Raw genomic sequence first — 27738 nt, 5'->3', positions numbered from 1 at the left:
AGTAGTGAAGATTTCAGTGGGAAAGCACAACTATATATTTGAAGATGTGGTGCCTTTGAACACAAACTAACCAGTGCATCCCCAGCCCCTGCCTATGCCTTCTGTCAAAACAGCATCTTTTCCTTCCACATCTGTGCTACTTGCCCAGGGGCCAAAATGAGAGCAGGTGCTGTGGGCACCACCTTCTTCTGTAACTTCCCCTCTTGTTCACAAAGCAGTGACCAGTGGCCAAACCCTTGATGGGGCAAAACCTTGCCATCCAAGAAGATATAAGCTACTCCACATGGTAGAAATTCACTATGAGGTCTGTGGAAGCCTTGCTTGTGATGAGCCTGAAGTTCAGAGACTTACAGCTCTTAAAGTTGCCATGCCCAAGCGGAGACAGACCTGTGTTAGCATAAAACCTTGAGTGGTGCCAAGGCCCCTGAGCAACTGCAGAGCTTGCTCTGGGACAGAAGATGGAAGGAAAGGAATGTCCCTTCCCCAGCAGCTGGCTCAGGACACTTCAGGAGGAGTAAGAGAAGACTGATTCAAAGGGAGGCCATTTGCCAAACAAGGACAATGCTCATCTTTCTCTCCTGCTCTGTGGCCCAAAGTGGTCTTTAGGTGCCAAAGCAGTTGGGTAAAGTAATACACATTACTAACAGCTCCTGGTTTGGTAAGAGGCCATGTAAGAAACATTTCCTTCTACAACGGGATGGACCACAGAGGGATTTGGTAGCTGCCAGTGTGGAGGAAGGAAGGGGAAGAGAGTATTCTGCCCCTCAGGTGGTTCAGCTGCACTTTGCAGGCAGAAGTGGAGGAAAAGAGCTCAGGTCTGCAAGCCTCCCCCTTGAATTGCATGTAGTCAGGGCCTAGGCTAAATTAAAATAGAAAAAACATTTAGTTTCAGTTCACATCTTAGTTGTGGCTCATGTTTTATTTACAGAAAGGGCAGAAGTTTCCCTGAGTGAAGAAATCCCCTTTCTTTCTCTGCAGGTTTTAGAAAACCAGTCAGCAGAGCTATGCTAAACTCAGGACGTCAGTCACCTGCTTCCTAATTCTCAAAGCAGCTAAAGCCCTGCAGTCTTTTTTTACCTTTTATAGTCACAGGACTAGTCAAGCAAAATCTTGATTGGATTACTCTGCTTTAATTACAAAATGCACTCAGACCAAAGGCGCAATGTTCCTGGTACATATGTACACATTTCTATCAATTATAACACAAAAGACCAAAATGCCATCTGGTGCTGCTGTAGATCAAACATTCCCCTCTGGCAAGATCTTTGGAGTATGAACAGATACCACAGTAATGCTTGAACTGCCTCTTGTGTGACGGACACCAGACTCTGTATTTATTTATCACACACTTTGAGATCCTTTAGGGTGGACTGTACATGAGACAAATAAGAAAACAGATGCAAAACTGGAAAACAGGGAAGTCCATATCCCACCACCCCCTGGAAAAGAAAGGCAGAGATTAGGGTCACTTTCTCTTTGCTGCAGTTAGGACAAGGTAGATAAATCACAATGTTTTTTTATTGCTGGTGAACTCAAAACAGGCAACTTTAATCTACTGAGGAAGATACACATACAAACAAATGTTAGGCCTTGTGCGTTTTTTTCCTTCTTAATGTAAATGTCTCTTCAACTTCAGTCCAGCTCCCGAGCTCTCACTGAGCTGCCACTGAGATCCTGGTGACGTGCTCTGGGCAGTTCTGCAAGATGTTATAAGAAGCATCACATGTATTAAAAAGGGAGATTTTGCAGAAAAGACAAAGCTTTGACAGCAGCCACATTGCTCAGAAAGGAGAAGTCTGGCTAATCCTGCTGCATTAGGTATGTGGTATTATACACAATTAAATTATTTAAGAATTTGCCAGGTCCTTTTCTGTTTCTGGTGTGCAAGCTGCAAGTAAAGTGCACTTCTGGGTATAAATTACCACTCTATGAAGATGCAATAGCTGGGCGGTACACATCAGACACCAGTGGAAAGCAGACTACAACAGCTGTTTCAATGACACAGGCAGCAAGAACAATGCTCTAGGATGCTGCTGGGAAACCCTCCATATTTTGAGCAGTTAAATATTACATCACTCAGCAAAACACAAAGTGTCATTTATATGGGACCTTCTTAAGTACAGACAATAACAGACACAACTGCTATTGCACACCAGGTTAGCTCTGCAGACAGCCAGTCCTCCACACCACATTGCTAACTCCTTTTAACCTTTCCAAAGAGTTTTGTAATAGCTAAGGAGAAAGCAGGGATCCTAAGGATCTTTCTGTAAAGCTGAGGGTTTTACATGATGTGGGGGTAGTGTAGGAGGCAGCACAACACCACATTTTAAGCTATGCTGTGAGAGGACAACCCAGCTTTAGACACTGCATTTGATGATCATGACATAACCAGGGCCAAAATGATGGGATCCCAACTCTGACCTGCACCTTGCAATTCTTGTTCTGCTCCAGTAGAGCTCATCTACATTATCCCCCACACAAAACTGGTTTTTTTTTTCCTCCATGTACAGTTTCAGATGACTATTTTGCCTGGGTCTATACTTCTGAGACCAACAAGGCTGATAAACTACATACTGCTCCTCTGATTTCATAACACTGGCATCACAGCATCAAAAGAACTATCTGTTCAGTGTTTGTTCTTTTTTAATTTAATGAACTGTAAAAAGGGAACTCTAAATACCCACCTAAGTATTCTCAATGATTTGGGATACATTGCATATCCAGGGCAGATTCGATTAACTCCTTGCCACCACTGTTTTCATGTGTCCATTGCCAGCAATGGATGCCATATGAAAAGGGGAAGGGAAGGAATAAAATAATTGCTCTCTGTGTAATACAAAGAAGGATTAATATTGCCCTGTAAGAGCAGAACCAAGAAACAATTCTACTCACAGGGCCATCAGTGCTTTTCCTCTCAGGAACGGCTGCACCAGGACACGAGCAGGTTCATAGCTGAGCATCCCCTACCAGAGACAAGGGACATACACAGAAGTGGCCCAACTATTTCCAAAATAAGAGTGGAATCCTACAACAGATTTGCATTTCAAGCCAAATTATCCCTGGTACAGCTCTGCTGACTGTGGTGGAAGAACAAGAAAAATTAATCTGGCCTTATGGGACAACTCTGGCAAACCTTCCTCATAAATCAGTTCAGGAGTGAAACATCTGACAGCTGGAAGCTCTCTGTTTCTTGCTAACTTCAAAGGTCAAGACTTAAGAGAGTGAATTACAAACTTGTGGCTGCCACTATCAAATACCTTCCCTGCACCACAACTGTCCTTGTTCTCCATAAGTGTTCCCAATAGGTTAAATTTCAAACTGTCCCTGGTGGAGGTAGGTCTACAGTGAAGCCACAGCAGTCCCTCCTGCTCCACCTCTCTACTGCTGCTCTTGTGCCCTAACTCAAAGCCTCATTCAGGCAGAGCATGATGAAGTGCATGCTTTTCAGAGACAGATGTTTTGGTTTTTGTTGTTTTTCTTGTTGTTTTCCAGTGATGAAGGAACATGGAGTCAGTGCCAGAGGACCAAATCCTGGGTTAGCCACATGAAGGTTTTGACTTTTAAATACAATGGGCTGCAGCCAGACTAAGTCATCAATATCACCAGAAACAGAGGAATCCCTGGAAAGGAAGGCAGAAAAGTCTTGTGGGCTGTATAGTCTCTACAAGGTTTGCATGGCTGAGATGGGAGCTGGAATCTGCAGCAAGATCTGCTTTGGGGGGACAAAGGAGATGGGAAGACTTGCACTATTTATTGTGCCTTTTGCCAAGATTCAGATAGCACAGGTTGTGGTAAAATTCACTTGGCAAAAAAAGGCCTTTTTAGGAAAAAAAAGAAAAGAAAAAAAAAGAAGGAAAGAAGAAAGAAAATATTTCTATTGAGTATCAGAAGTATCAGGACTGAGATTTCAAAAAGTACAATATCCATATAAGTTCAGCAAGATGTCCAGCACCAGATTATTTCATGGTGCAACAAAGAACCTGGGGAGAGGCCAGTGGGACCTGGTGAGGGGAACACCATCCCCAGCAGACTGCCAGTCTTAGGTACTTCTCAACAGCAGATGGATTTTGCTTGTTCCTGCAGCATCTCAGGTCCCATGGGAGGTATTGGTTGCAAGCAAGCACCTGAATATTGCCTAATGGAGTAAGCCAATCACTAACTCAGCTGGCGTGTCCATGCCCATCCACTGATTAGGTGGGGTTTTTTAGGATGCATTTCCACTGTAGCATTTCTTTTTTCTTCTTTCTCCACTTTAAAGTGTAAGCAAAAGGACTGCTTTCATCAGTAATAAGTTAAAATCAGAAACGACCTAACTAACAAGTAACTGATATTGGTCCTTGGAGCCCAAAGAGTAAAATCCATAGAAAATCTATTGGTTCCAATTTTTCTGGTATATCCCATGCACACCCCCATTAGAAAAACGGGGTTATGAATCTTTTACAGCAAGGAGCAGTACCTCAGAGACAGAGCTGAGTGTCAGTGGTAGAGATCTGGGCTCTCTCAGATTGCTAAGTATGGCTCTAAGTCGCTGCTCAATCCGTCTTCACGTGGCCATTGGCCAAGGCAACGGGCGCGGTGGGGGCCCCGGGCTCGGCAGTCTCATCAAATCGTAAGCGCAGGGTGTTTCTGATCACCAGCTGCTCCATGATGAAAGAAGCACAAAACCATGGGATGGCATACTCCAGGGTGATCAGGCCCATGAAGTCAAAATCAAACTGGGAATAGTCCCATGGGCAGGCATTGAACTGGCGTAGGATGAGGCCAGTGGTGAACTCCCAGAGGTATGTCCACAGTGTGTAAATGAAGCAGCGCACTACAATATTACATTTGTCTTTGAGATACAGATACATCTTCTCCACTATGAGGATGGAGGTGCCATAGATGAAGAGTGCCCACACACTGGTAACACCAGGGAACTTCCAGTTGAAGTTGACCACAAACTCCCAGGCAGCTGTGAACATCACCTCACAGAAATAGCCGTGGATGGCGTAGAGATACCATCGTGAGAAAGCGGTCAGAGGTTCTGCCGCAGCCATTCTTCTGCACTCACCCCAGCAGCACTCTGAAAGGAAGAGGGAGAGAGAGGGAGAGAGGAGTCAATGAGGATATCACAAGCCCTTGTCCCCCAGATGGCAGCACACAAACTTGTAACAATGGATAAGTCTGAGAAAGAAGCGACTCTCATTTTCACCACAGCAGATTTTAAGTCCTGGGAAAGGTGGCACCTTACAGGGCTCCATGACTCAGGATGGGCCTGAACAACATATACTGCTCTGCCTGAAAAATGGGACACTGCTGGTGTTACATTGGCGATAAGGAAGGAGTTGATAAGTACAAGGGCTTTGCCAGGAGCAAGTTGCCAAAGAATTTACTGGTTGCAAGTCAGTGGAGAAATATAGTCATCCCACAAGGCGTACACATCACCTGTTTACTCTTTTCAAGAAACAGCACTATACCTTACTTTTCTGATTCTACTGTGGAATAGATTAATTGAACACAGCATTGTAAAACTGGGCCTTTCCAATTGTTGCCTACAGCCTCGATACCAAAATGTTTACTGTAGTCTAAAACTGAGCTTTGATGAGAGTTACAGCAAGGGAACTGGAGGAGAAAATTCAAAGATTTTACACTTACAGACACCATACCTTGCACTCTTTATTCAGCTGAACTTTAATTTTGTCTGTTGAAGTACTCATCCATATTATGGCTAGCATTTGTAAAATAATTTTCTTATGGTGTCAGACTTCCAGATAACAAGTCATAAAGCACAAAAGAGCCAGGGAAATCCATTCAGATTTGGCTTCAGTACAGCAAAAGCACAGAGGAGGAGAATAAAAAGGAACAGCTGAGCCTAGAGAGGTAATTACTCAGGATCAATAGAAAATAGGAACAAACTCTAATTGTCTGTACAGAAAGAAATTGGTGAAGAGTTTTTGAAAAGGCACAATTTGCTTATCACTGAGGTGCTTCATCGTAATTAGCTTTTACACTTTGTAGAGATTCACAAGTCTGCCAAGTTACAGTCAACTACATGAGGTGATTATAAGCATAATTTTACTGAAGCCTTGCAGATTTACACCACAGGATGAATTTGACCTCTTTCATTCTGAGAAACTTACTCTTTCAAGTTGAGTTTCTCTGGACTCTTTACCAAGCACTATTTAACTTGCTCTGCACTTAGTTCCATGGCACAGTGTGCTAGGGAAAGGACCGCACTAACTTTATGTACAGTCATTCCATGCCATCTGGAAAGAGGCTGTTCCTGCCCTGCCCTGTATACACAGTGCCTCTCTGAACAAAGTATTAGCATGCAACTGATATTCTGATAGGAGATAAGAGAAACTTCTATAAGGGAAAACAGAACTATAATAATAAACATGAAGAAGATATGCATAGGGGAATATTGAAATTGAAAAGGACAGAGGTGTATCCATGATCCATTCACACTTCTCTTAACCAGACACACAAACAACCAAAGCCTTGACAGTTCATATGATTTGGGTGCTTGAACAAAAACCCATTTTCTATTGGCAAATTCATTTTACACAGGACACTGAGCCATTATTACATGCTACAAGAGCACATAGTGAGCTTGTAGGTGAAAGAATAAAGAATCACTAGAGATTGCCTCATGTCTCCTAACAATTCAATCCCAAGAAACCCTGCAAGACAGCAGAAGAGGTGGCCTATGAGAAATATGCAGGAGGTGTACATCCACACAGACCATAAGAAGCTGATGCATAAGGGCACTGCAAACCAAGGAGAGTTTGTCAATGTAGTGTTACTTGGTTAGTTTGCTAACACAGTTGATAAGCTTAGGACTCTGAATTCTCATATCATTACTTCATTCTGACATCATTTCAAGAACAAGTCAAAAATCAGAGGTACAGAAGTCAGGGAAAGCAGTAAGAAGGTGTCATGATTTAAACCCAGCTAGCAACTAAGCACCAGACAGCCACTTGCTTGCTGCTCTCCAGTGGGATGGGAAGAAGAATCGGGTGCAGGGGGGAAGTAAAACTCATGAGTTAAGCTGAGTTTAATAACTGAAACAAAGTAAAATGTAATAATAACGTAATTAGCTCCATTGGTTAGAGCATGATGCTAATAATGCCAGGGTTCTGGGTTGATCCCTGTGTGGACCATTCACTTAAGACCTGGACTTGATGATCCTTGTGGGTCCCTTGCACCTCAGAATATTCTGTGATGTTTCTGTAATAGTAATGTCACTACCCAGCGAAGAAAACTATTGTAAAGATTTTACTAAGTTGGGATTGTATGGTTTTCCTCTCTTTTCTGAGCCTAACTTTTTCACTTGTGATCCTGAGTCCTTGCACTTCTCTCTGCAGCTTTACATGAAATGTATTTGAAGTGTTAGCTGGGAGCACCCTTGTAATTTTGCAAATCTATTCACAAAGTTGGATCAAATGCACAGAGGGTCCTTCCCTCTCCCCCTGCATTTTCATTCCAAGGATTCCCTCACCAATTATTTGCAAAATATTTAGTCACTACACTAGAAGTCTAATATCTGAATCTAGATCAGGTCTTGGATATCCACAATACAAGTTAACCCATTGCAAAGAGCACTGTTGAGTTCTTTTGAATCATGTGGCTTTCACAACAACTGCAAAGAGACAAACATAATGCACTGGCACTGTCTCAATATTTGCCTTCTCTACTGTTGTGTCTCCAATGGGCCCAACCTTGTTGGAAACTTCCTTCTTACAATTGCTTGCAAGAGTCCTCACAGACTTCCTGCTGATTAGGAGCAAGGAAGACACGTCAGATGCCAATCTGTGGTAGCCCAGACATAACTGGTTCCACTGCCCTTGGCACTAAACAAATCAACAAACCACAGCTCCTCATGTAAAATATTTCATCCAAAATAAAACAAAAAGGACATAGTAAGACATAAAGGGAGTGGAGGATACATTCAGGGGGGCTTTCACAAGCCACAGCACATCACTGCAGAAGCTGGGGACTGTACAGTTTAATGGTTACAAGTCACTTGTGCATTTACAGAACAATTAAAACTGCAGCTTTTCCTAAGCATTGTATTTCCCAGCCACACCAAATTATTTGGTGTCTGGTAAACAATACTGCACAAGAAGGTCTCAAGAGGGACATAAAGGAGAAAAGTGTTGTTCTATTGGGCAGCAATTCATGATAAAAGAATCAAGCTGAAGAGCATGACATTAGTGGGAGAAGCATCCAAACAGAAGGCCAAGACTGGATTCAGTGAGAAATGCAGATTTGTGAAAAGCCTTAAGTAGATAATTGAACTTGGTGATGCAAAACTTTTAATGGAGTGACAGTAATACTGACCAAAAGGCTCTCAACATATGGGAGCTATTCAGTCTCCTCAGAAAAACAAATGGCATTCATGACTAAGGCACTTATAATAGGGTGGGCAGCAGCTTCCTGAAAATCAGAAACACAGCTGCCAGCTATGCAATTGTCTCAGCAGAGAGCAAACAATGCATGGAGACTGCTCATGGATGACCATGCTTGCATTGAAAATACTCACACTGTGTTATTTTGGGGAAAATAGGGAGTTTCTACATTCAAAGTTTCGAAAATGCTTTCCATCATTAGCAAATGATACTTCAAATAGTTAAAATAGAAATAGTTCCTCTAATACAAAGTTATTGGGAAGCCTGACCTAGGCCAGCACAAAATCTTTCCTTCTTTCTCTAGTAGGACTTTCCCAGCTTGCTGAGGGAAAAAAAAAAAAAAGGCAAGGGTGTGGAAACCACACATGGACCTCCAAGGAAAATTCAGTCCTTCCCCTGACTGCCCTGCCTGTGTGCATAACTCTGCTGGCAGTGAAGGGGCCAAGAACCCATTCCACCTACAGGAAACAAGCACAGACCTAACAGGGGAAAGTATATAAAGGACTGAGTTTCTCTATAGAAATGTGGTTGCAGCAACAAGTTCACTGAGGACACAAAGCTGAGAGGAGTGGCCAATACCTCCCAGTGCTGCACAGTCCTTCAGACGGTTCTCAACAGGTTGGAGAGATGAGCAGAGAAGAACTGCCTGAAATTCAAGACAAATGCAGTGTCCTGCACCTGGGGAAGAGTAACTCCATGTAAGGACAAAAGAAAATGGGCAGAAATTAAGGCTTGAAGTCCCACCTGAATATGAGGAAGAATTTCTTTACTCTGTGGGTGATCAAGCATTGGACAGATTGCCCAGAGAGGCTGTGGAGTCTCCCTCACTGGAGATATTCAAGAAGTGTCTGGATGCAATGCTGTGCCATGTGCTCTAGGATGACCCTGCGTGAGCAGGGAGGTTGGACCAGATGACCCACTATGGCCCTTCCCAATATGTCCCATTCTGTAATCAGGGAAGGGCTTTGACTTATGTCTGCAAGAAAACACCAAGATTACACTTTAATATTTTATAATTTCAGCTCTGAAATGGATATTAATAATCACCTAGGTTGAGGTAAGATACAGATAAAACTGATGCACAAGGCCAAGTAAGGAGAAAGGACTTACAGACTGCCCCACTTGCCGTGAGACCCCTCTGCACAAGAGGAGCACTTCCATACTCACATTCAGTTTTGCAGGTGATGCAGCTTGGCAGGCAAGAAGGAAATGATCAGAAGATGGACTGATGGTAGACCAAGGAATAATGGTAGATTTGTCTCACATAAGCACTGCAGGGGAGACCTCAGTGGATGTCGTATTCATGCCTGATTAAGTTCTTGAGCACTGCCTGGCTCATTTTTTTTCAAAGCTCTCCTTTCCAGTGGCTTTCTGCCCATTTCTCTGCTCCCAAGCCAAACAGTGCTTAAAAAAAGGTCTCTTACAGATTGTCTTTATTCCCTTTAATCCAGCAGAATTATTTAGATGGTCTGGATGAGTGTAATGAGAACTCCTCAAGAAACTCTGAATTAACTCTGAAGTGCTAATAAAAGAAAAACACAAACAAAAACTTCTATGAGACAATTCTGCTAATGAATTCTGAGTCTATGAATTCTGTCAGCTAACTGATCCACTGCAGGTGAATTTGGACTACTGCAGCAAGTTTCATACTCATAGTGCCCAGTTATTTCTGCAAGTTAAAAAGTTACAGCACAGTATTATTTTATAAATTCATATTTTTACTTCTATAACACGCATGTTCATATTTCTAAGAAATGCCTTAGGCATCTATAACCCTATGTTATATGATAATTACTCTTAAATTTGAAAAAGTGCAAAGGAGATACATACACAGCTGTACTGCTAATGTCCTCCTTCCTCAGATCCTTATTACCCCAACAGTACTTATGTAAAATAACTGTTTCTCATTACTTTTTAATTACTTTCATTGACACATCATTGTAGCTATTCTGTTCTTTCTTCAGACTGGGAGAATCAGATGTATATCTGCTTTTCTGCTTTAGCAAGGATTAGTTGATAGAAGAACATGTTGATGAACATTGACGTGCATTTTTGGACAATACCTATTTAAGTGTAATTCTTATTTTGCATTTTCCCTGTGAGTAAACACCTAACAAGCATACCTTTGCAACCATGCAACCAACATTGAATGAATATGCTGCAAATCTGGCTTCAACATTTTCACAGAAGTATCACACACCATTAGAAGTGAAGACTTACAGAACACTAGATGTGTACAGAACACTATGTACTAAATTTGGCCCCAAGACATCAGTTCATCAGTGTTTAAAGATTTATACAGTAAAGACTTAGTGGTACTTATGTGCTGAAGTCATAACTCTGAGGAGATATTCATCCTTCAGGTAACTGAGAGCCTCAATTAACTGTGGCTCAGAAAATAGGATTTCAACTGAACTGAAATGTGGAAGAGCTCCAGCAGATCGATTAATCAAGCCCTGCAATGAAGCTAAAAGCACACCACAGATGTCTCCAAATACAGACTCTCAGTGCTTCCAGAAAAGATCTGGAGCCCTTGGATTTTGGTCAGTTCTGAGTCATCTGTTTTTACTGCTTTTTCCATTAGGATGCAAACTGTCTCCCTTCCACATACCATGGGGTAAGAAAGCATAGTCTATTTCTTATCTGCATTTTCCCCTCATTTTTGTCTCTAGCTCCTTTCCCATAGAAGGCACATCATTTCCCTGCCACTCCTTGTTTTCTTGTTCCTTTGCCCAGTTCACTCTGTACCTGCTGGCAGCCTCTGATCCCTGTCTATCTTTCAAATCTGGTCCAAAGAGAATTGGGATACAGTAAAAAACCATGACGCCAAAAGGAGATTAAATGAATCCAATTACCAGCCTAACCCAAAGGGATGGGGAAGTGCAGTTCTTAGCAGTAATGCCTGTGTGTGGGCTGCCCAGAAGGTACTATTTCACAATGGAAAGGAGAAAGTTAGACATTTCTTGAGGAGTGTAGAGGGAGGTTGACTTCTCAGAGGACAAAGAGAAAATATGAAGACATTGTTTAAAGAATAGCTTTCTAACTAAGGTGATCTCGTGAATTCCTGTAGAAGTGCAGAAAGTGGAGACTTTCCATGTCCTGCTGCACACATAGCAGGAAATGTTACATTACGTGAACACACCTTAGCCCACTGTGACCATTCCAACTTGAGAACAGATTAAGGCAGTAGCTCTTACAGAGACCAATAGGAATGTTTCCTTGGTACCTGACAGAAGTTAAGATCCCCAAGAGTCATGCAAGTAGCAGACTTGAAAGATACTATGAAAAATTACTGAATCCAAACTTGATATCTACAAGTATTGAGCCCAAATCTCCCCAGCACTTCCTTCAGGTAAGGTCATGTCAACCAAGCCTGTTGCTGTAAGGCTCTTGTGCATTACCTGCTGCCCCTCCCTGTTTAGAAAAGCTGCCCTGAGTTCCCAACATTTGCTGATACTACAGCTCTCAAAAAAGCAAATGTCTAGCAAGAGCCCAAGTGCCCCTGATGTGGCCCCAGTACAAAGCAGAGACTTGGATGCCAGGACTCTCCTATAGGAGAGCAGGCAGAGCTTCCCATTAACACTGAAGAGGAGGGAGCCAGCATTATGGAAGGTCTGTCCTCAAGGAGATGGCATGTTCAGGGGGCACAATCTGCTCTTAAAATCTATATCAGCCATCCTTCAGTTTTGAGTGCTTAGTTGCTGGATTCACCGTTATCTTATCCTGGACAGTTGACTTCTTTCTCTGCAGTGATAGCAGACCTGAGCTCCTAGAACCCAGTTTTCAAAAAGTGACACAGGTTCACACACCATGACTTCAGCCCAGGTCTGAGCACTTAAGCCTTCCCTGATGGGCAACTGCCTGACTCATAAGCTCCTCCAAGTTGGGCCCCTTCATATCAAACTGTGCATTCAAGTAAAGTGGCAGGGAGCTGGGTCATAAGGATGTCTCATGAATCCTCAGACTACACCTGATGCCACCTTGGTTCTTTTCCTACTGTTTCTGAGTTTCTAATTGCCTCTCTCCCAAATCATAGAACACTGGACTGTTCTCTGCTTTGGACTGGACCACAGATAGCCACTTTAAAAAAGGCAAATCAACCTGCTATATAAATTATGCATAAAATAAATTATACATAAATTTGAATTCTATCTACAGCTGTATAGATATATAAGGATATAGATACACCTGCACATATTGTCCAGTTTTATTTGCTGATTTGTCCTCTTTCCCCCTCTACTGAAGGGGATGGATCTTTTTCCTTATAACTGCCTCTTCTGACTGTGTGCACTTTTGTGCTGAGGTGAGCTTTTACAAACAATACAAACACTACTATTGGATTTATCGTACCTTCAACCTAGCAATCATTTATCACAGCTTCACAGAGACTCTCTGAAAACAGATCCATTTAATATTATGTTTATACCCTTGCACATTTCCTGTTGTGACTGCAGTGTGTCCAAATGACCACGTCCTACTGAACAGTCTCCCCAATAAAACCAAAACATTCATTGCTCAATACTGGAAGGAATTTTCAATCTGTATTTATTAGTCAACCTAAGTGTAACACTTTGGGTTCCTTAAGACAGAAGTCTGTATGTATGTGCACAGGGCTGCTTCAGAATATTCTAAAAGCCTGAAGTCTAGGAATTTACCTTTCATAGTACAGCAAACCTAGATCATGAAATAAAGCAATACCATAGCTTCAGACTGCTTTACAGATGTATCAGTTTATGGTTGAGACCCAACTCACATACACCCCTTATTCTGAGATCCAGTCTACACATTCAGCCTTCTGAAAAATTCTAAACCATTTCTTGTGAATAGCAGCTAACATGCATCCACTTCAGGACTCATGGAATGCAAATGCATTGTGTTACTACCACATACTTAACAGCTGAAAAAGGAATTAAGTGTCCACCTTAGAAAGGAAAATCTTTATGAACTGCTAACTATAATCCTAAACTCAGCAAGGATGTAAAAATACTACTCACCTCTTCACTCAACTGTCAGTCAGCACAGAAGACATTTTCCATTCTCAGCTGCAGAAAGATGGTACAGGTGCAAAAGGTCAAAGCACAATGATAACAGGGGACTTGAATTTGAGTCCGCACACAGCTACTGCAGTAGAACACAGAGCAATTTTCTTGCTTGTGTATTTGTATTTATTCTGTTTTACATGCTTCAGAAAAGAAAATGTTCCAAAACACACACAGCTCTTTGTACATATTAATTTAATTCCCAGTGACTGACAAAACATTCTCATGACTGAAACGCAGGCACTAATTGGCCAAGATCCTTGGCCATCCCAGAAGAGAGACAAGATAACAATGTATTTGTTCTTTTACTTGCCTCTGGAAGATGCTCTTTCCAGAACAGATAACTCATGTTGATGCATAATGCAGAAAGTTCATGTTCTCACTATCAGAGTTTCTTTTTCCTTTACAAAAGCACAGATGTTTCTCTCGACAATCCAGACAGTACTTTTCACTGATCCTGAATTCCCTTTACAAAAGTATTTGGGATGGTTATGCAGGTGACTTAGGAACATGTGAAGACACAAGTGTGAAGAAGGAGGAGTTGGTGGCCCAGAGTCTCCATCCAGCAGGGGTTGTGATGCACAATCTTTCCCCATTGCAGGCTCCACAAGAAAATGCTCATGCCAGGAAGGATTAGCTACTGCACATCCAGACTATGTTTTCAGTAACTTTGATCTTACTGCTTTGGTCAGATCAGAGACAGAAACATGATATTCAGCTTCAAACAGCTTCAAGCCCAAAGATGGCCTGAGTATCTGTAATTTACTGGCCCACTTCCATCTCCCTCTCAATATCAGCTGACTCAGTAAAACCTATCACCTCTCCTTAGAAAAGGGAATATTGAGCTGAACAGACTTCACCTGGTTTCCAGAAGAGGCTTATTTTTGAAGTCTCATGGCAGCCTAGTATCTGAATGCTATGAAACACAGGATACCCTCAGCTGAAACTCTTAAAAGAGCCATTTACACCCGATGGGAGCATGTAAGAGGAAATGCTAAGACCACAACTTCGCAGCTATGAGGTTTAGTTCATTCTTAACACCTCCTGTACTTTGTTTCTCTTTTTGTCAAGTACCGAGCTTCCACTAATTTCTGTCAGCTTGTCAGAGGACATTTATTGCACTGTGCACCTGGCTGGAAAGACTCATTTTCCCAGGAGGCCTGGCAAGTACAACCAGAAAAGAAAACAACTGTGGCTGTGTCATTCTCTGCAGCGTGGAGGCAAATCTACCATCCTGGAATCTTATCCACAGGGAGTAGAGGCATTTCAATGGATGGATAATTCATCTGGCTTCCTTCCACTGAACTGTAACCTAAGGCTTTACCTAGCTACCAGCTTTTTATTTAGACAGGGGAGACAAGAATAAGAGAATCTCAGAATAGTCTGGGTTGGGAGGGACCCCAAAGATCAACCGAGTTCCAACCAGCCTGGGCATGGACAGAGACACCTTCCTCTGGACCAGGTTGCTCAGGGCTCCATCCAACCTAGCCTTGAACACTTCCAGGGATGGAGCATCCACAAATTCTCTGGGAAACCTGTTCCAGTGCCTCACCAGCCCTCACAGTAAAAAAGTTCTTCCTAATACCCAGTCTGAACTTACTCTCTTTCAGTTTAAAGCCATCACACCTTGGCCTATCACTAAATGCCCTCATAAAAATTCCCTCTCCCACTCTCTTGTAGCTGTCTTTAGGTACTAGAAGGTGCTGTAAGGTTTCCCTCTCAGAACCTTCAGTTGCTCAGGCTGAACACCCCGGCTGTCTTAGCCTGCCTTCACAGTGCTCCAGCCCCTCTAATCAACTTGGTGGTCTTCCCCTTGGACTCATTCCAACAGGCTGATGTCCTTCCTGTGCTGGGGACCCCAGGGCTGGATGCATCACTCCAAGCAGAGTCTTATGAGGGCAGAGGGTCCCAGCACAGACCCCTGAGGAAAACCATTTGTTCCTTGACGTCCATTGGGACACTGAACAAATCCATGTCTTGCTAATTTAGAGAGAAGGATGTTGTGGGAGACCATGTCAAAGGCTTTACAGAAGTCCAGATAAATGACACTTGCACCCTTCCACTGATGGAATCACTCCATCACTGAAGGCCACTGGGTTGATCAGCCAGAACTTGCCCTTGGTGAAGCTGAGCTGGCTGCCTTGAATCACACAAGTGTGTCTTGCCCCACTAATGACTGATCACAGAGTTCCCTGGCAAGGCTTTCCCAGGGTCACACATTTTCTGCCAAGATCTTCATTTGTGGTGCCCTTAATATCCAACTTATGTTTTCAGCTTTCATTCTACCAGCTCAAGCAAAGTTTAGGGATACACCCTAAACAACTGGTTGTTATTTTAGGAGGCACTGTTATTTAGCAGTTGTTATTTAAGCAGTGAGGAACCGATCCCTCCTTTGAGCAGACACTGCGCTCTCACTGACTGAAATATGCTTCTGACAGTGACTTGTTTGTTCACCTTCAGTAATCTGCGTTACACCATTACCACACCATGATACCATTGTAACAAATTAATTATTTGCATGACATGGTTTTACTAAATTTTGAATTTTGTACAAACAAAAGGTGCTTAAAGCATATACAACACTGATTTATTCACCTCTGTGAAATACTTTAGGTTATATCGGGTAATTTCAGGTCTTATCAAACAAGATTTTTTCTTTATCTCGCTTTCCTTCTGGGCAACAATAGGCATGTCATGCCTCTGGGCAAAATGCCAGTTTAACAAAGATGCCATTTCTCATCTGTGTGTTGGGAACTGACTTGTATTAAGATTAGAAAAGAATTCCTCAGTTTTAAGTAAAATGGTTTCACTGGACACCAAAAATAACCCTCTTCAAAAGTCCCAAATCTTAAATTCTTTTTAAACCATCTTAAAAATCGGTTTAACAAACAAAGCACCAGGTGACCCATAGCAAATAGAACCAGAGAGGCACCATATGTTTTCTTGTCCATATTTATGTAAGATGCTTAGGAGTTGTCATTTTCGTGCCTGTATTGTGCATCCACTATTGGCAGTCCTGGAGACACACACTGGTCAGCTATCCATTCTTTTTTAGATGTACAGAAACCTGCAGCATACCAGGACTTCTACGCCAATCATTAGATACTAAGCAAGACACTCTTGGTAGAAGGAGAAAGAATGTAAGTTTTTGCCTCCTGCTAAAACAACTTAAATATCATTCCATAATATAACTAGTCTTGATACATGCAACAATAAACCCATCACACTACACAAAGACCAAACAGCACTATCTGCACAACAGTTCATAGCAATGTCAAGGTTTTCAAAGTGTTAACATTTTCAAGTGTGCTTGTTTTGCATAGGCTTGTACAAACTTAGAAGCCAGATTACACTGCAGCGGAGCAACTTGCTTCACTGTATTGTCACTGTCTCTGAGAGTTCCCACATCTGTAAAGATACCCAAAATTAACTTAAATATTACATACACACAGTGAACTTTTAAATAAATGTGCCTCATCCAAGGCAGTGCTGCATGTGTGGCACACAAAAGTTTTAGCAGTGTATGTCTGTGCCTAAAAAGAAATGGAGGGTGACTTTTGACATCCCATGCTGAAAGTAGTTTTCTTGGGTATTTCCTATGTCTAAGTCTCTCTTCTGAGTCACCTGCACTTAGACAGTCTGCAGCACAGTACAAGATGCAAAGTTTTGCACTGCATCCACAACACTGACAGATCTTCCTTCCTTCTCCTGCTGACTTTACAATGACCAGTATATAAAGGAGTAAGGAGCATCTTCTTATGCATGGAAGCAGCCCCCATTTAGCAGCCTTCTGTCACATTCTCCCTAGTACAGCCATGGCATGTAAAAAGTTCCAAGAGTCTGGCTAAGAGCAGACCAGACATTAGAAGATACTGAAAAAAAGTGAAGCTCTTCTACAGAACTGCATGAAGGCTCAGCAGTCAAAAAGCAAGGCATCTTAGAGATCTGCTCCAACTTTCATCCTGGGAGTACTAAAATTAAAATATCCACTAGACTACAGTAGCTCTCCCAAAGCAATTCTAAAAGGCATTGAGACTGACAGATAATACAAAGAACAAAATTTTTCATTTCCCCTGAAGTTGCTAGATAGAACTTAAAGACTAACTAGCAAGAAAGGATGAAAGAATGTAGAAGTATGCACACAGGATGATAAATGTAGCTGGAACCAGTGGATAAATAAAAAATTAGGAATATACTAGGGATTTTGGCAAGTTACGTGACAAGAAGCAACACGCATGCCAAAAGAAAAGTTCAAGGAATGGTCATATTGGGGCACTCAGTAACTACAACCAGAGATCCTTCAGATGACCCTCCAGGATCATAAAAGGTCTTCCAGTAGGAGGCAGATGAATGCAAATTAGTTCTAGGGAGAGTGATGTTTATGTATTAGTTAGGAAGTATACTGTAATGAATGTATAATCATGACAGAATGAATACCCTGTGGTAAAGTTTCACGACACACATTCAGTTAGAGGAGATATCCTCTAAAAGTGTCCAGCAATGTAGTAAAGAATGTCTGCTTTCTAATATTTCAAATTGTGTTAGAAAGTTTATTTTCTATCTGATTTTGGTATCACTACAACAAGGAAGTGAAGCAAGTGGAAGACAGGACTCAGATGGAGAAGCAAAAAGACCTTCCTAAGTCAGTGCCAAGGTGGCTACATAAATGGGGCTGTTGAGCAGTTGTGCTGCCTCATGAAGCAATCTGCAAACTGATGCAAGTCTTGTAAAGAACTGTGCTGGCCCTAAGAGAGGCACAAGGGGCAAACAGTGCAGTGAACTAACACAGGACTGATGAAACCTCTGCTTTATTACTAGGCTTGCCATGATCTGCAGTGTGACCTTGGACACGTCACTCCACCTCTCGGTGCCTCTGACTGCCATCTGGCTGATTAGGCTGAACTATTTGGTGTGAGGGCTGCATCTAACTATAGACTGGGCTGGCAGGTAGCACAAATAGTTACCTATACTGACAAATGTCATCAGGAAAACTGAAATACAAAGAGCAACTGCATCCAGTCACCTGCATAAGTACCAATTAAGGTGCAGTCAAAAAAGCTGCACAACTAGACAGCTCTTAGCACCAGTCTCATTTGCTCAGTCATCTGTGTCACATGGATTCCAAGTTTACCAAAATATTTCTTTCAGGGAGCCTGAAGGTGCATCTTTAAGCCAGATACAAGCATTTGTATTTAAAAGCATATTCAATAAGCTTCTCTGTACAGGACTTCAGAGTGAGTAATTAAAGGAAATATTTCTGCAGTAGAGATTCTCATTAGCAACCCAATTAGCCTTCTGAAAATAATTAACATTCCTTTCTATAAAGGGAACAGATGACCCATTACATTCAGTAGACAAGCAAAACAAATGCTGAAGGTAAGGAAGATTTGTTCAGGGAGACAGCAAGAAAGCATCCAGCAGCAGTACAAGTAAAAAAGAAAAAGAAGAGGCACAAATGCCTGTGAACCACGAAGACTGGACAATGCAAGTGTGTGTGCAACACTAGTATGTGCATAACTGCCTGATATGTGCATGCAACATTCACATCAAGCATTTTCCTTCCCCTGCCTCAAGGTAATCTCATCATTGAGATGCTGAAAAATTCCACCTCCAACTTGTTCTGAAAACCAGAATTAATCAACCATTCACAGTCAGAAACAGCTCTCTCCACAGGCAAAAATTCCCCAAGGATCATGTATTTTGACTATTAAAACACTCTCAAAATGTCCATTAAAATAAAGCATGATGTAATGTCAGATACAGGGACAAGTGAGTTGATGTCTATGAAGTTCACCTGTCAAGTTTCACAGGGTGATGTTTGACCAGTTAGCATGCCCCAAAAGAGTTAAACATACATTTCCTGACCAGTGCGTGTTTGATATGAGTGTGGCTGGAGTCACAGGCACCAGTGTTGTGGGATGTGTGTGTATATACAGATGACAGAAAGCAAAGGACAGAGGTCAATTTATCACTGCCCGGCACAGCAAGAACTGATGTATCAATACAGTTGGATGCACTGTTCCAGTGCAGAACGACAGAAAAAGGAGAAATGAACTGAGCTTCTAAACATTCACATATTCAGGCAACACAGCAAATGCAAAATTCATGAAAATGCAGCTGCATTTTCAGCCAGTTCCATGTTTGATACATACTTACATTTCCCTGGCAGGAAAGCTGAACACTCATAGCTTTCAAGTGTGATTGCAGTGAGGGCAAAGCTCAGCCCACAAAAGCTTCCATAGCTACATCACTATGGAAACTACAAATCCATTCCAAGCTCTGTTTGTCTACTTCTTTCACTGATGAAAAACAAACAAAGAAAAGGTATGCTTCCAGTGTATCGCCTTTTTACTTTGGTCAAGACCATAGGATGACAAACACATTTTACCTTCTTCAGAAGCAACCCATTCTTCCTTTGTGGAACCTACTCAGCCTCTCAACCCAGCGGCGCAGTCATTCCCCTCAGCATGCTTCCACCACTTTTTTAAGTGAGGACTCTTCAAATGTGGTCTGGGATTTTATCTTAGCCTCCATAGTTTCCCTCAGCATCTGGACTAGAACAACTCCAAAGGTGACTCACTCTAGGGCATATCCAGCTGGCTGACATAACGAGAAGCTGAAAACTGTTCTGAACACAAGCTACAGTGTCTTGTTTTGACAGAAGTAACATTTCCTTCCTTTCCAAGAAGCTCTTTAGGAACATTTGAAGTGCTCTCAAAATGCAGTATGGCACATTACAAGACAGCTGTAAATGCAAAGGTTGAAATTTTACTTTAAGAAGATCATCATTTCTACAGCTGTTGCTAGTTACAGGTAGCTTTTCCCACACTAAAAATCCAAATACATCTCATCAAAAGCCTAATATCTAAGAGCTACTCTGAGAAGTAGGAAAGGAAATGGGGGAAGGAAAATGGGGAAAATGTTAAAGAATCTGTAATATGGCATGGACAGTGCAGCCTGGGTATGCAAAATGGCTGAAGGAATCTTCAGGCCAACCAGTGGGAAGGAAAAAGCAAGAAAGTATTTAAAACTTCTCTCCATCTAAGTATGTGCATTCTATGCTGAAGAACAGCCTCTGAATAAACCTTCAGCAACACCTTCTCTCACAGTGGACACCTCTTACCTGAGCCCACAGCAGTTCATGGAAGAGCTGGAAGAGAACTGAGACTCTGCAGCTCTGTAAATCTTCAGTGCCTCTCAAATTCAACTGCCAGCTGACAACCATTACATAGACAAATGCCTACTAGTAAATGAGTTGAGAAAAACTATGTGATACAGATGTTCCCAAACAGCAATTTAAATACACTCATCTCCACTAGAGCACTCTGCATGAACAGAGAAATCCTGCCTGTGCTCAAGGAATTTTTAACAGAGGACACTTAGGCTTCTCAGCAAGACGGAGCTAGGAACAAATGGACATAGTCTCTTACAAAAACCAAAGCAATGCTACACAAAAGATGTGGCTCTCTCACCTTGCTTTTGCAGAATGGGCAAGAGCAGCCAGGGCTTCCATCTTGCTCCTAACTCATTGCCCTCACCTCAGAGACAATTCCAAGGTGGCATTCAGATGTGTTCCAAGTTCATTGGTTTCACAAGTATTCCTACCAACAGCCCAGGGGATGATAAGAGGTTATTTCTGTGTCCTCAAGGATGTCACAGCAATGCCCAAGCCAGTTTAATGAAGGACAAGCTCAAGAGTGGTAATGACAGTCTGCAGGGTCTTGTCCCCATGGCTTTGAAAGCAGATCTGCAACAGACAGTATCCTGAACTGCCTGAGTGGATGGAACCTACAGGAGGCATTGGAGGAATTAATAATTCATAGTCTTGTTCTGCTGCCAAGGGATCTATGTTTTCTTGTGCCCATACGGCGCTTGGTTTTTGTTTTAACAGTAATAGGAGACTTCTGCACTACACTAGATGGTTCTTGAGGATGGCAAGAAGCAGCATTTGCTCTACTCGCAGCAATAGTGCCACACACCACAGCACTTGCCAGACACAGCTTTCTTCAGAAATACTCATGGCTGCATTCACTGCCATAACAGCTGGACTCATACAAAGCTCATTCCATCACCAGCTGCCTCTCAGGAAGCTGCTGACACTTGCTTTGTTATAACATTGCAGCACTAGTCTGGACTTTGCCACTCAAAAGAAACACTTGGTGACCAACTGAAGCCCTGTAATCAGCTACACAATGGGCAGCACAATCATAGCTGGAGCTCCAGGCAGGAGCTGACCCTGCTTATCCACACTGTTAGCACTGCCACAATTAAGTCTACTGCTTTCCTTCAGCAGCTGACTGGGTCTGTTCCCCAGACTCAGAGAGGATCAGGAAGTCTGTCAGCAAGAATAGAGGAGTGGGACAACAGAAAAGCCCAACACAGGATCTCCTGGGCACTACAACTAGGAGAAGGTAATGAAACACCTGAGACAGGACAGACTGACAGATGACCGTGATATATATGTATATATATATATGTATATATATATATATGTATACGTGTATATATATGTAGCTGAAGTTTATATATGTAGCATGCACATATTCAAAGTGAGTTTCCAGCTAGAAATAAAGTATTGTACATAACCTACCCAGGAAAGCTGATCCACAATAGGCAAAAAAATATTGTAGCCTGAACCATGCCACATACTGCAGACACAAAGAGCCTGTCAGAAATGCTGCAGGGTCTGGAAATTGTTCTGGTCCCACAACATCCATCCCACTAACCAGAATCAATATAAACTTTTGCTCTGGGATATAAATCACCCTTTCAAATTGATAGCACTTTACATGCACTACATAGAAGTGTAACTGATTGCCACAGCATACAGGAGAGTGGCAAGATGAAGCTAAGGAGATTAGTAGAGTAACACACTGGTGAATCAGTGCAGAGTCTGCAGTGTTTGCTTGGGCCAGGAATAGATTCCTCATCATCCAACTCACACCTGTGCTTTCACAGGAGAGAGCAACCCTCTGCTCTTTACCTACTGCTCCGGTTTAGCTCAGAGATACTGTTCCACTGTCCTGATTGTTTTAACTGCCTAAGGCTATCAGTGTGAGGTTTTAAAGAGATAATAATACTGAAAAGTTTGGTTGTATAAATTACAAGCAATCAGAATGATGTGACTCACAGCAGACAGAAATCAAGGGTGATGTGTGCAAATGGCAATCTTACACCTCCAGAAAACAACTTGAGGTTTAAACCGATGGAAATAACTTTGCACTCTACATATTTAATTTCAAAGATCCCATCTACAATGCAGTCATCTTTGTACTCAGACAACTGCTCTGTTTTTCTGGTCTACAAGTGCATCCCACCAGTCTGAGCCTGCAGTCCTTACCTCTTCTGGAGAGGGATCCTGGAGCTCTCCCACTCTTTGGCCAGCTCCTAATTCACAACATCCGCAGGTAGACTAGGCTGCCTCCAGCACGTCCAAGGGGTTTCAGATGCCAGTTGTTTTAAGCCCAGGTGTGTGCGACCAACAGTTAATACAGCAACCAGACAGCCTTCCTAAACCAAAGAAGTACATTTGAATCTTAATACAGCACAATGCAAGAGAGATTTTAAACACAGAACGAGCTATGTGTATGGATAGCTTAGCTCCAGTACATTGGGCCCTGGAAGACCTGACATCTTCAGAGCCCCCACACAGCACCTGTACCTGCCCCTTGCCCAGGGCGGCACCCTGACAGCTGCCTCTCCTTGGGTGAGGCTGAGCCTTTCTGCTCTCACTGTCCTTCTGGATCTCAGCCACAGTAAACACACAGAGCAACTTCACTGGAGTCAGTGACCAAAGGTTCACTGCTACCATCTCAGCCAAGATCTCAGTTAACCCTTGGAGGGTCTGCAAGAAATTGCTTTACTTCTATTTTCCCCATCAATGTCTCAATTTTTTAAGTAAGCTTCACTGCTGACACTTTTCCACCCCCATCCTATCTCTCCTAATATTGCCTGCTTATCTTCCCCAATCTCCTCTCATCCTCATTTCTCCAATCATCAGACTCTTCTTCTCTCTTCCCCATTCCAGGACAGAGTGTGGACTTCATGTATGCAGGCCCTTCCCAGTGCCACCCACCCAGCACCCCAACCTGTTCCTGGGGGCACTGGCACTGTCCTCTCTGCTCCAGTGATCTGACTGCCTTTCACCTCATCAGGCAGCACAGTTACATGATCCAAGCAAGTGGAACCCATGAGCTGGGGCTCTCCTTCTCTTCAAATGCTGACATTTGGGATGCCACATTCCTGATTGTCACAGAAGTCATGTCTCGAGGTGACAGCCTCAACACATAAGTATCCAACACCTTATTTACATCGGCCTCACAGATCTTACAACTGAAGGGCTTGTCTATACATAGAATTTTCTGGATTAATTGCATATGAAGAAGTAAAAGCAAGGACATTCATGTGTCAGACTGTGTAACAAATGAGTTCTTTATGTTATCCTAATGAATCTCAGCATTTTTGAGCATCAAAATCCAAGAGGAATTCAAGAGACATGTTCTCCTTAATAAACAAAGCAAAACAAACCTACACTGTTTTTATTTAGATGACACTGAACTACAAAACCACTCCAGTTAAAAATGCAGATTAAATAACTAATCCTCCCCCAAAAAAATGTTCCCAATGAGATTACTGGAGCAATGAATAGCATAAACCCATTAATTAAATCAATGTAATATGGTTATTATTGAGACACATCTAGGACCTTCTGCCTATGCACTGAAGTTTGCATCTACTTTGGAGTCTCTCTTATCATGAGAAATAGTTGCTATTTTACCAGCTACATATTTGTATATCAGACTGGGAAAGAATTTGTTTGTTGTCTAGCTTTGGTATAAATTGTTGCCACATCAATGATCCTAAAAATTATTTGCACATAATCCATTTTCCTTATATGCTTTTTGCCACAGTTGGATATTTGCCACAGATTTCTACTGAACTATTTATCAGGCATATGCAAACAAAACTTCAAAAGGCATTTCCCTAGAATCACAAAAATAATAAGAATACTTTTTACATAATCAGATGTACTTGTCTATAATTTGATATGTAAAAGACTGAGGAACAAAATCACACCAAATAAGCAACTGTAACACACTTCCAACTCCTTAAATGCAGCAACATGAACATTACAAAAGGCTCCAAGCCAACCTAACTTTAGAACAACACAGTCCTGCTCAGTCCATCCCTTTCCCTGGCACCAGCACTCAGGCCACCCATGGGGCTTCACCTGGAGCCAGACCAAGGAACTCATCAGCCCTCTGAATGCTCCTCCATGCTGCCCTAAAGCCTGCTAGTTTTCAGCTGTATCATCATCTCTCACATTTGGCTCACAGCACATAGCTCAGCAGGAAGAAGTTCCCTTTTCACAAAATATTGCATCACTTTGAACTCAGAGTGAGGGAGAAACCATACCATTGGTTACAAATGTATCTACACTTGAAAGAAAACACTCATTGAAGAAAAACTTCATTAGTAAAGACTATGTCATAATACAAGTGAGCAAAGCAGTAGAGCTGAAGATAAAGATTTGACCTTAAGGCTCACATGATTAATACAAAGCTTAAAATGTCCAGAAAAGGTGATTTGTTTTTTGTTTGGTATATAAATGAACTTGCTGTGTCAAAATACTAATGATTCAAAATGTATAGTGTTTGTAGTAAGGGGAAATCAAACAAAAAACTAGTTAGACTACTGTGAACATTTACTTGCATATACAAAAATAGTTAAAAACTAAAATCGCAGACTTCCCAAAACAGCACTTCCTTCTCTGACACAAACATTCCTGGTGTCGGCAGGCTGGGGACTACACATGAGCATAATCTAGCAGTACTGTTCATCAAATGAGAATACAAAGAAAAGCAAAAAAAACCAAAACAAACAACAACAAAAAAAAAGCCCCCCCCCAAAAAAAAAAACACACACAAAAACCAAACCAAACCAAAAAAAGAAATACAAAACCCAACAAATTCCTAACTGCAAAGTGGTTAGTTGAGCGTTCCTTCAACTATCTCTTTTACTATTTACATCCCTTCATTATTTCTACAGTTCTCTACAAAGAGAGCTCTGCAACTAACTGGTGGTAAGCTGTGCAACAGAAAAATCAAATCACAACATTGCTCTCTGACTTATCTGGGATTCTCCTGGGAAGAAAGTGCCAAATTTGGAAACAGAAAGTGAGTCTGTGTCTTCTCAGAAACTCCCTCTGTTTTGGCAGGACTTACACAGAGGATGATGCAGATTTCCCTTTTAACTGAAGTCCCACCATGTCTCTTGATGAGGACCTGTGAACCTCTTCCTACGCTGGACTGAAATACTGCAGAGGGACACACAGGACACAGTCCCACATCTCCTGAAATGCAAATACCTTTTGCTCCTTATGGAACAATAGAAAAAAAAAAGAAAACCAACTCTGTAAAGCAAAAACTTGCACTTATCCAAGGAAAACAAGTGATTTCAAGGTTATTGGCATCCTTTCCCAGATATATCTAGGTGGGTGCCCTATCTCTACTGAAAACTTCTCTCAAAGCCCTGAGAAGCACATTAGACCTCTGGAGTTTCAGATTTCTTCTAAAAGCCATGCCACCACCCAACAGCTGAAGAGGCTTGGCCAGATGCCTGCATCCCCACACAACTACAGTCTCTGCAAATGCTTCTGTGGCTATTTATTGCCAAAACCAAAAACGCATTTAAATAACTTCCAAGAGTCTTTATTTTTGCCATTGTTATCTTGAAATATCTTTGAAAAATAAATTAAACTCAGGTTTCGAACAAACACACAACTGAATTCCCTCATGCTGTCTTCCTTTATTAGACTATCCCTTTTTCCTCTGTGTACACTCATCCCTTCAATGTTCCCTCCATTCTGCTTCCATTTCATAAGGCAATGAAAATGAACTAGCTGGATTTACATTCATATTTTCATTAATTACCATGGCTCTCAACATTTTTGGGCCAAGGGGCCACTGTGAGTGTTTTGATACTTCTCACAGCTTGCCACATATTCCTGTAATCTATCTTTTAACATAAATCTTTCAACCATTTTCTTAATTTTCACAGTTCCAAGGATGAGCTCTGACCTACTTGTTGTAAGCTGCTGAACTATCAAACAGTCACAGACCCACTGCAGGGAATGGTTATTTATTCATATATTCATATATATATACCATTCATATATATATATACCTTTGAGAGCTCATCTAACTTTGTTGTTGCTGATTTCAGGTTTAGTGAATGCTTTTCTCTAAAACTGGGGTCAAACCTGACCTCACAATATGACAGATTAAGCAAGAGAGGAGTTAAAAAGGAGCAACTCTTACAAAACTCCACCTACACTTTCTTTATGAAGAAGTACAGCACCCATGTTATATCATGAAAGCACACTCACTGGCGTTTTGGTAATTGAAGGCAGGGTACTGTTGCCTGGCAACTTATCTGATTACCATTTTTTCAAGTATCACATGCACACTTAGATATGTTGCATAATAATGTCTCCCTTTTATGCAGCCTAACCCAATGGGGAAAAAAAGAGGGGGATGGGGGCAGGAAAGCTACAAAAATTCATGTCTTTCTTTTCTGGAAAAAGAGTACAAGACAGTAGCTCAAAACCAGGTTGAAACATTAGTATTCCTGAATTTTATTCCTGCTTTTCCTGGCTTGCTGAATGTGCTTATACAAGCATTTTACTTTATCTACTTGTCTGCAAAATGACACTAATAATACCAGCCTCACAGAGACACGCTGAAAATTCATTAAGAACTGAGAGATTCTCAAATGAAAGATGCAGTGGAAGTGCTGGTGCTTGCACTTACAGCTTTTTAGTACTCCAATCATTGCTAAGCCATGGTCCTTAAACGTAGCAAATGTTCATCATTATCATGACATTGTCCGGTCCTTGTTTCTCAAACTAAGGAAACAATATTTCTCACTTCAGAATGGGACACTTTACCACTTTCTATGTCTGCTATGTAGCTGGGGAAAGAAAAAAAATAGAACAAAAAACCTACTCCCACTGCCCCACACACAAGGCAGCATACCCCACTTTGGAGTAACTATCTAAGAGAAGGACATGCATTCTAGAAGTTGACCTTTTGCACATCCACAATTTATAAGGCAACATAACATAATGAATTGCCTTCTTTCTATATGCACCTTAGTATTCCACTGCACAGGAAATGTCTTAGCTGCCCAGGGCACTCCTAATACCATGCTAACCTCTGTCAGCTCAAGTGGCTGAGGCTGATGGTTTGGAAAGTATCTCATCTCCATGATAAAGTATTACACAGCAAAGGAAAACTGAAAGCAACATC

The 27738-nt window shown here is 41.9% G+C and overlaps 2 protein-coding genes across 6 annotated transcripts in view; both read right to left on the bottom strand.

Moving 5' to 3' along the window:
* The window catches only part of RAD51B (RAD51 paralog B), a 404685-nt gene extending 381777 nt beyond the window's left edge, over window positions 1-22908 (bottom strand). For both annotated transcript variants that reach the window (XM_064424266.1, XM_064424273.1), the window contains exon 1: window positions 22770-22908. The gene's annotated coding sequence lies outside the window, so the exon portion shown is untranslated. The remainder of the gene's footprint in view (window positions 1-22769) is intronic.
* Window positions 1111-27738, bottom strand: part of TMEM229B (transmembrane protein 229B) — a 32504-nt gene continuing 5876 nt past the window's right edge. The window contains exons 1-3 of one of the 4 annotated variants that reach the window (XM_064424299.1): window positions 22770-22909; window positions 13385-13432; window positions 1111-5062 (exon numbers count right to left, since the gene is read on the bottom strand). In XM_064424299.1, coding sequence (XP_064280369.1) covers window positions 4533-5036 — 504 coding nt within the window. In that variant the 5' untranslated portion in view covers window positions 5037-5062; window positions 13385-13432; window positions 22770-22909 and the 3' untranslated portion in view covers window positions 1111-4532. Of the gene's footprint in view, window positions 5063-13384; window positions 13433-22769; window positions 22910-27738 lie in introns of those variants that run through there. The other 3 variants (XR_010364592.1, XM_064424298.1, XM_064424297.1) reach the window with 3 other exon arrangements.

The sequence above is a fragment of the Passer domesticus genome, chromosome 6 (assembly GCF_036417665.1).
Source record: "Passer domesticus isolate bPasDom1 chromosome 6, bPasDom1.hap1, whole genome shotgun sequence".
Lineage (NCBI taxonomy): Eukaryota > Metazoa > Chordata > Aves > Passeriformes > Passeridae > Passer > Passer domesticus.
The sequence above is the reverse complement of the archived record's forward strand: the minus strand, read 5'-3'. Positions and strand labels throughout refer to the sequence as shown.